Source organism: Dipodomys ordii, unplaced genomic scaffold (genome assembly GCF_000151885.1).
Source record: "Dipodomys ordii isolate 6190 unplaced genomic scaffold, Dord_2.0 Scaffold195, whole genome shotgun sequence".
Taxonomy (NCBI): domain Eukaryota; kingdom Metazoa; phylum Chordata; class Mammalia; order Rodentia; family Heteromyidae; genus Dipodomys; species Dipodomys ordii.
In genome coordinates this window covers 2,915,033-2,925,133 of record NW_012267411.1, presented here as the reverse complement: position 1 = coordinate 2,925,133, position 10,101 = coordinate 2,915,033, and the positions used below count along the sequence as shown (strand labels likewise).

At 33.0% G+C, this 10,101-nt stretch overlaps 1 protein-coding gene across 1 annotated transcript in view; it reads right to left on the bottom strand.

The window, feature by feature from the left end:
* Orc5 (origin recognition complex, subunit 5) overlaps window positions 1–10,101 on the bottom strand; it is a 57,514-nt gene that overhangs the window by 36,514 nt on the left and 10,899 nt on the right. The window contains exons 6-8 of the mRNA XM_013034757.1: window positions 7,755–7,885; window positions 3,631–3,679; window positions 3,451–3,541 (exon numbers count right to left, since the gene is read on the bottom strand). Coding sequence (XP_012890211.1) covers window positions 3,451–3,541; window positions 3,631–3,679; window positions 7,755–7,885 — 271 coding nt within the window. The remainder of the gene's footprint in view (window positions 1–3,450; window positions 3,542–3,630; window positions 3,680–7,754; window positions 7,886–10,101) is intronic.

Below are 10,101 nucleotides of genomic sequence, written 5' to 3'. Positions count from 1 at the left end.
GAACTTCGGGGAAGGGAGGGAGGGAGGGGATGGTAGGGGGAAAACAATGGAGGGGCTAACAATGTTCAAGAGGAAGTGTACTCATTACCTCACTCATGTAACTGTAACCCTCTGTATAGTATCTTTACAATAAAAAAAATTATCTGTTAAAAAAAAATAACAGTGACAAAGAAAAAAAAAGTATATGAAATCAGCTGGGTGTCAGTGACTCATGTCGCTAATCCTCAGGAGGCTGACATCTGAGGACAGCTGTATGAAGGTAGCCCAGGCAGGCCCCCTGAAACTCTTATCTCGAATTAACTACTGAAAAACTGGAAATGGAACTGTGGCTCAAGTGGTAGAGTGTTGGCCTTTAGAAGAAAAAAAAAACAAAAACATAGAGACAGAGCCCAGACCCTGAGTTCAATTCTACGACTGACACTGAATGGGGGGGGGGGGGGGATGGAGAGAGAGGGAAGGGAGATGAAATCAATTTGCTTCATTAAATTTTTTATATTTATTTACAAATTTTAAAACCAAGGAAAATAATACATAACTGTACAACATCATTTATTGTATCTTACAACAATAAACTTATAGAGCAAGACCTAGATGTTAATTTTTTTAATAATCGTTTCTCCTGATTATAAATGTAATGCTAACAAAAAGCACTAACAAATACCACAAACCATTCAGGAAAACTCCTGATGATCTAGTTACTATGATACACACACACACAGACACACACAGACACACACACACAAACTTTTGTTTCACATTCTCCTATTCTTTTCTAATTTATTTTTTCATTGGAACATACTGTTTGAAAAACGGGAGGTGATGTGTCTTTTTATTTACATTTTGTTTTTTCTGTTTCTAGTTTAGCTACTTTTCATTTTGCAAGGCCTCATAGTTACTTAGTTCAGTAATGGCAGGTGATTCTATGAAAGGTTAAAATGATGCTATGATTCTATGGGGTGGCTCAATAGATTTAATTCTAAAGTGCTTTCTTCCCTAATAAGTAATATTTCTTTAAATGTTGGATTGATGTTGTAGTGAACAAGAAAGGCAACATCTCTGCTCTTACAGAGGTAATATGGTGCTATTTGTATTGAAACTTCATTGTTCTGAAAGTAGCAACATTTCCTTCAAGTCATCTATGCTTTCTTTGCTATCTTGGCATCTTAATGTTTATTACAATGGCTAGTATATGGTAAGCATTCAATAAATGTTATATATAAAATATGTAAATTATAGTGCCATTATCATTTTGATTGGCTTATCTTCTGATTTTGTTTTTTGGTTTTTCTACTCCTTTTTATTTTCATAGTTGTTAGTTTGGCACAGGATTTCATTATGTAGTCTAGTTGGCCTCAGGTGCATTATCTTCCTGCCTCAGTCCCTCAAGTACACCACATACCTGGCTCACTTTTTTCTTTGTCATTACCAGTGTGGGCTGTCAAATCAATTCCTTTGTTTCCCTTTAAATAGTACTTTACCCAAACTACCTTTCTTTCTTTGGTCTTATATACTCTCAGAACATGCTTTTGATTCTCTACTAGCCAGTGGTCTATGTTTTGGGGCTTAAAACTTTTTTTTAAGATTTGCTCACTAAAGAATAGACTCTTTCTGAAGGTGATTCCTTTTGTATGTCACTGCTACTAGTCAACCCACTCCTTATTCCCATGGTCGTTTCTTTTACTAGTAGTCATGTAAGCATGAGAACTGAACAGAATCTAGCTCTACTGGGTCAGTTATATGCCTCACCATTTGTGTGAAAAACAAACTTTCAGTCATCTTTAACTCCAAGCTATAATGCAGGCAAGGATTAATGGTAGTCATAATTATCCTAAGGGAAATCAGAAATCTTTTCATGGTTATTTAACAATAATTTTAACAATTATACATTTTCTACCTTTAAAAGACAAGATAATAAGCTTTTTTATACGGTCATTACTAAAATCTCTCATCTAAATTAATTTAATGAAAAGGGAAGAGGAATAACAGAATTTATTCCCCATGGTCAATGTTTATGACTTCTGTACCCTTTATCTTGTATGTAAGTTTATCTGATTTGGGGAAGGGAAGGCGAATCACAGAAACAATGGGACAAAGGGTGAACCAATGCAACAGCCATACTCACTAGACACTGTTGGAAATGAACTTTACAACTTGGAAGAGGAAAGGTGCCGGGGGTAGGGAAAGCGGAAGAAAATAAGGGAGAGGTTAACACTGCTTGAAAAGAAATGTACTCATTACCTTACTTATATAACTGTAACCCCTCTGTATATCACCTTTACGATAAAAAAAAAGAAAAGATTATAAGCTTTTCTGTTCTCATATCTAAAATCACTCATCCAATTAATGAAAAGGGAAGAAGAAAAATAGAATGCTTGTGATATTTCCATTCATTTTGAAACTACTTAATTTTTGGACCCTTAATTACAATTTAACTTTTTTAACTAATGCTAGTTAAAAAAGAAATAAATTACTAGGATAAGGCAATTATGAGAAAAATAAGAAAATTGATCATAAATGTAGAAAAGCTGATTAATAAATCTTTAAAAATGTTCTTATTTATAAAATGTTCTATATTTATAAAGGAGTCTTAACCTAACATTTATAAGAGGACTTTACTATTCAGAAATAATTTTTAGTATATTATTTAAATATTGTAAGGATTAGTAGAAGAGGAAGCTAAGGCTTACATATTTTAGATTACTTGGCATAATGTAAGAGAAAAAATTGCAAAGCTTCTAATGAGAGACAATAATTTATACATTTCATTTACAACCAAATTTTATAGTATTAAAATATTTGGTATAAATATGAAAACAAAACAGACTGATTTTCTTATAGTTTTCTAGATTTTTTTTAAAAGCCTTATTTCAAATTGCCCAATAACATAACCTCTTGAAATAATAATCCAAATCTTAAGTGTTCTATAAAAGTAAGGATGGAATGCTCCAAGTAGTAGAGTGCCTGCCTGGAGAATATAAGGCTCTAAATTCAAATGTCAGTACCACAAAAAAGATGGGATAGAAATAAAGCATCCTCAATCCAAAACTTAGGAATATTAAGTCCAAAAACCCCAAACTTATTTTCCCCCCAGACCAAAGTTTTAATTCAAGGTCTCATAGTTACTGAGCTTACTTATCATGGTTGGTGCTCTAATTGAGTCATGCTTTCACTTGATTTCCTTTTTGAGGTAAAGTCTTAAGCACTTTCCTACATAGCCTGTGAACCTCTATCCTATCGATCTCAACCTCCTCAGTATCAAGGATTACAGACAAGAACCACAGATGGCATGGCCTAAGACCCCAAACTTCTTAAGTTCTGATATCTTGTTCAAGCAGTTTAAATTTTTTTAATATTAGGTCTACATAATATTCCAAAGTTTGAAAAAACTTTGTTATTCTAAGCATCTTGTATAAAGGAGAATCATTTATATATCAAATAAAGAACAATTACCTTGATATTTCCCTGAGATAAACAGTCTGCATGGCTTTCTTCAAATGAGGTTCAATATTTCTCCACAGTTTGCGAGTATCACGTTCACCTGCTACACATACCCAGGAGAAAACTTCAGCAACTTAGATCATCAGAAAAAGTCTCTCAAAGGAAATATTAATGATTAATTTCCATAATTACCTTCTCCTTTAACTACAGGCTCACAATATTTAGGAAAATTAAGTGCAGCCTATAAATAAAGATAGAAAAACAAAGAGAAAGCATGAATCTTATTATAATTCAAGTGATTTTAAGGTCAGTTGCTCAAGTAAAATGTAGTTACAACTTATTACTACAGTAAGGCAGCACAAATACCAATAATGATAGTCCAAGTGTATAACTGTATAATTGGCCTAAATATATTAGGCTCTGGATATAAAACAACAAAACATTATTTTTACTTTTAGGTAATAATGATATCTCCTAGAATTATAAAGCATTTAATAAAATACTTCAAGTCCAAAGAATTACCTGGTATTTTATAACATTTGGACATTATCACAAATTAAACATCATCTAGTTGAGTATGACACACTATTTAGATTGGGAGCACTATCTGAGACTGTTATAAATTCAAGTTCTTGGCATCAACCCAGGCATATTAAATCAAAATCCCTTAGAATGAAACCCAGGAAGCTATATTTTAACTATCTCTCTAAAAATTGTGTGTTTTAAAGTCTCAGAAACTGTAACTTATCATAACTATTTAGTAGTTTTCCATAAATTACACTCAAATTCTATTAAAAGGTAATTTAAGCTAATTGGTTAAAAAAAATACTGATGCCATTAAATAAGACTAATTTGGTCCTATTCTATACTGAAATAATCCAGTAACGGGACCTACAGAAAAGATAATTATATAATCTCAATTCAGGGGATAACACTAAGTGCTAATATTAATTTGAGAAAGAGGTTAAGGAAGAAATTTCCACGTTGGTCAATTAAGATTTTCAGATCTAAGCACTGGTCATAACACTAAGGTATTATAATGTTAAAACTAACAGGTAAATAATCAGCTAAATTAAAACATACTGCTTTTCTTTTTTGGTTGAAATATTAAAATACGTTAAATAATTATGAAGAGCTATAAAAATAATTTAAGAGTCTATTATCTAATTTTACTTTCATAAATTATAAAAGCAAAATTAATCTTAATGTGATTCCACATAAAGATAGTGAATGCACAAAACTATATTGTATAATGACTACATTAACTTTCCAAACACAATTTCTTTATTTAAGTAAACTTACAAGACTGATCCTTAGTAATAAGTGGATTTTATAAGTTAATATTTGTCCAAATACAAAAAATTTCTTGCAGCTTTTATTACATTCAAATGTGTTCTTCCTTATCTTTAAGAGTTAACTCTTTAACACATTAAAAGGGAGAAAAATATAAAGGTATAACTTTATTAAGAAATTAATAAATGTGCCGAAAATATCCATGCTAATAACAGTAACATAAGCATAATCATCATGAACTCAAAATGGTCACTTGTAACTACCTTATTCCTGAAAACTACACTTTTATTATGTCCATTTGGCAGCTAAGGAAACAGAACCAAAGTATAATCTGCCCATATGTTCATAGTGATCCTATTGCTTGAAATTGTGATTGCAGATCTATGGTTTGTGGATTTTTTAAAATTAGTAATCTTATCAATGCCTCATTCAAGAATATTTCCCTTCTTTTAAAGAAAAATCTGACATTTTAAGAGGTAAAATAATAAGTTAAAAATGCTGATAAGCCAGGCACCAGTGGCTAAGGCCTATAATCCTAGCTACTCAGGAGGCTGAGATCTGAGGTTCATAGTTCAAAGCCATCCCAGGCAGGAAAGTCCAAGACTCTTATCTCCAATTAACCACCAGAAAACCAGAAGTGGTGCTGTGGCTCAAGTGTTAGAGCGTTAGCCTTAAGCTGAAGAGCTGAGGGACAGTGCCCAGACCCAGAGTTCAAGCCCTACAACTGACCAAAAAAAAAAAAAAGAAAAAATAATGCTGAGTAAGTTACAAAGTAAGACAAATTAAGAAGCTTACCATTTCTTCTTCACTGAAACTTTCAGTATATCTTCATTATAGCATTTGAAATTGTTAGAATTTAGTCTGATACATATACATAAGTCAGAATTCTAAGTTAGCACCAATTCTAAGTTAGGACCAAGAGTGTCCCTTGGTTTCTTTACACCTTCTCTCAGATATTCAATCAAACACTAGTCAAGGAATTGCTGATAAAATTAAGATCACAAACATTATGGAATTTATTGGAAAGTTACAATAGGGAAGTTATCAGGTGAGCTAAATCTGATCACAAGTTCTTCATAAACAGAATGGTTTCTCTGCTGTTTTTCGTAAAAGAGATTATAGGAGAATTTTATGTGACACTTCTGTCTTGTTGATAGAGATGGCTATGTGGTAAAGAATGCACCTTCCTCTAGGAGGCCTTGAAAGAGATTCCCAGAAGACAGCCAACAAGGCTGTGGGATCTTCCTACAGCCAACACTAATTAAATTCTGTAAGCAATCTGAATGAGCCTGGAAGCAGAATTTTCCCCAGAACAAAAATTCATTCAAGGCTAGAAGCATGGCTCAAGTGCTAGAGTGCCTACCAAGGAAGTCTAAGTCCCTGAGTTCAAACCCTAATACTACAAAACAAAAATAAAAACTAGCAAACTAAGAGAGAATTCATTCTAGCCAGTATTTTTCAGTCTTATGATATCCTAAGTAGAGAACCGAATAAAACAGAGCCTAGATTTCTTTTTTCTTTCTTTTTTTTTTGTTGTGGGGTTTCAATCACAGCCTGGATTTCTAACGTACAGAACTGTGAGCTAATAATACATTAAAAAACAGTATGTTGCTCTACACTGGTAAATCCATTAATTTCATAGGCATCAAAAGAAATACAATACATGCTGATGTATAAATATAAAAATATTCCAAAGCCACATATAAATCCTAGTAATGGTTCTTCTCGGTACCTTTCCTTTTTCCTTTCTTCTTCTTATGTAAGTCCCCTCTGTTGTCATTTCCCCTTAGATATGAGTGGTCTTATCCCAACAGCATTTAACTTCTAGAAGACTATTAAACGATTAGCCTGAGCTAGTTTGTTCCATCTCAGCTGAGAAGATGCTTGACATCTACATGTAAGTCAGAAGAGCCCTGAAATCCCAAACTTCCACAAACATACTAAATATGACCACAATTTTAAATGACCATCTTTCCCATATTCTACTCAAACACATAGTCTAATATACACTGGATCCCTTTACTTCAAAGCAAAGGATGGAAAAGTGCATAGCAATGAAAACAGGCTAAGAGATAATTTGTTACTTTAAAAATAATTGCCTTCCCATCTTACTGGCTTTTTTTTTAAGATCTTAATTACCAATAAAAGGTTTCTTAAAAGAAAATAGAAAAGATACTCTTGACACCTTCCTTTTACACCTCCACAATTAAAAGAGACAAAAAAAACAATCATTTCCCATATTTCTTATGGAATACAAACAGCTATTCTGATGCTTTTTTTAAAAAAATTTAGAGCATTTAACATACAACAACTACTAGCTCTAAGTCAGCTCTAAGATGTGAATTGAAGCACCTTATACTCAAGTCTATCTAGATTACAGGCCAAAGATTTCTATGTACATGGAAACTTGGAAGAACATGTTACCAAAAAATAAATACAATAAAATACACAGAGTCTGGTATCTGTGGCTCAAGCTGTAATCTTAGCTACTCAGGGGGCTGAGATCTGAGGATCATGGTTCAAAGCCAGCCCAGGCAGCAAAGTCCATAAGACTCTTATCTCCAATAAAACTACCAAAAATAGCCATAAGTAGAGCTGTGGGTCAAGTGGTAGAGCACTATCCTTGAGAAAAAGAAGGTAAGGGGCAGTATCTAGGCCCCGAATTCAAGCCCCAGGACTGGTACCAAAAATAAAAACAAAAACAAACACATAAACACACACACACACACACAGAGATGTACAACAATTTTAAGGTTGAATAACTTCTTGTTATTGTTACTCATTTTGATTTTAATAGTTCTACATTTTCTGCCACTAGAGAAAAGAGAAAGAAAAAGCAACATGGCTAAGGAAAGTAAAACCACACCAAAGATAAATGCAATTTTCTCATCAGGTCCAAGTATATACTAATTCAGACATGGAATTTTTTAATGACATATTAGCCTCAAAAGGCCATATCCAAATCTGCAGAATACATACATAAAAAATATTAAAAGGCACATGTAAGCGGAAAGCTCACTCACCAGGTGTCTAAGTTCTTTCAAATCCCGACAGACAGTGTAGAAAACCCCAAGAAGAATATTAATGTAGGCGGCATAAAAGTCAGCCGAATACTCTGGAGGATGATCATGAGACAGTATCTTTTGAAGGTTCCCTGTTCACAGGACATAGTTAACTTAAAAATATCTAGCATATAATACTTTTATCTTATCTTATAGTACTTTATAACAAAGGTTTTTAAAAAAATACTTCAGGCCCAGAAATAATAAAATTTACTAGATTAGAAAACTATGATTTGTGGATAGAATAATAAGTAAACATAATAAAAATATTTTCTTTCTTACTTTATAATTTCACTAAAGCCAACATAAAAGAATGAAGTAAAAGTAATATGAAGAACAACAGCACAAAGGTAGGAAATTATTTTTACTTATTTATTTTTTGTGAACTAAGGGCCTTGTACTTGTCCTACACTAATGGAACCACACTCCAGCCATGAGATAAGAAACTGTATGCCACTAAACTACGTCACTAAAAATGTCAAATAGTGAGCTGGGAAGGTGGCTCAGTGGTAGAGCCCTTGCCTTGCATGCCTGAGGCCCTGGGTTCGATTCCTCAGCACCACATAAGCAAAAAGAAAAAAGCCGGAAGTGGCGCTGTGGCTCAAGTGGTAGAGCGCTAGCCTTGAGCTGGAGCTGAGGGACAGTGCCCAGGCCCAGAGTTCAGGCCCCACAACTGGACCCAAAAAAAAAAAAAGTCAAATAGTTACCAGAGCAAAACTTAACCTAGCCTGACTGATAAATAAGTAATCAAAATCCCAATTAAGTATATTATAATCTATCTGAAGGAAAGTAGTCTGTATGTAGTAAAGATAAAAACACAAAGACTTCCAAATCTGGCTCCTAACTACTAAGAAAACATGTTCTTAACATTAGACAATACATTGCTAAAGATGATATGTGTATTGCATTAGCATAATAGAATGACATTAATCATTCTATAGTTTAGCTTATCAATAATGTTGCTTCCTAGAATAGCTTTTTATCTGATTATAGTGTTTAAGTTTAAAAAATGATATGTAAAAGGTCTTAAGATTTAATCATCAGGGGGTGGGAAGGCGGCTCAATGGTAGAGGGCTTGCCTTGCATGCCTGAGGCCCTGGGTTCGATTCCTCAGCACCACATAAGCAAAAAGAAAAAAGCCAGAAGTGGTGCTGTAGCTCAAGTGGTAGAGCGCTAGCCTTGAGCTGAAGAGCTGAGGGACAGCGTCCAGGCCCAGAGTTCAGGCCCCACAACTGGACCAAAAAAAAGATTTAATCATCAGGCTTAATATGGTTCTTACTATATTTTCTACTTTCCTATACTCTCTAACATTAGAAAGATAATAATATTGAATTTTGTCTTTAAACTCCCTTTAGTATCTATGCCACTTTGTATCTTTTTAATACACTTTTCAATTATATCATACTTTAGACAATGTAAAAAAAAATCAACTTTTTTTATAATTTTCTAAACCCTAACTTTTCAGTACTTAAAAATAAAATAGGATATAAAAAATACAGTGATGGAAGTAGTCATAGAAATTTTTTAACAGAATTCTTTAATTTATTCCTTTTTCCCCCTTTTTCCTTATTTTGTGATTTTTCACACTTGGAAAGCTCCTGAAAATAATGATTCCATTTACTTTGATAAGTTTAATTAGCTAAAACAGGAAGTGTTATGGTGTTCTGAAAGACAGAAAATTTGTGCTAAGTTTGGTAATAAGTGTTTACAGCTTATTGGTTTAGATAGTTTTTAAAGGTCCAAGATCACTCATGGGATACTTTTTACTCATAGTATGCTAACCATCTATGCTTCACAGTTATCTTTGAATCAGAAGTATCATCTTCACATAATAATTGTCCAGTAGTAATCTGCAAATCTATTCAATAATACAAGAAATCACTGTGTTCTTCCAAAGGCAAAAATGATAAGGACCTATAAATTTTAAGATTAAATATAACCCCTAATAAACTAGCAGTTAGTACAGTGAGTTATCATTTAAAAAAACAGAATACACAAAATCAGAGGAAACATTCCAAATGGTACTTAGCCCAAGTTTATAATAAAGATCTCAATCTAATGTTAATAAGCTTTACCAGTCTAGGCTGATTCATACGTGTGTAACAGCTATAATCACTATATATAGTACACACATTAATCCACTAAAAGTGATAAAAATATATTAGAGCTGGTCATTGAAAAAAATCAGTAATTTTATGAGAATAACCTCTCAATGTTCAAAAATAGCCTCTCAGTTTCTATAGAAATCTAAACCATTTTATTTGAGATTAGTACCCATCCAAATATTTCAATAATACAGCTTAATTTT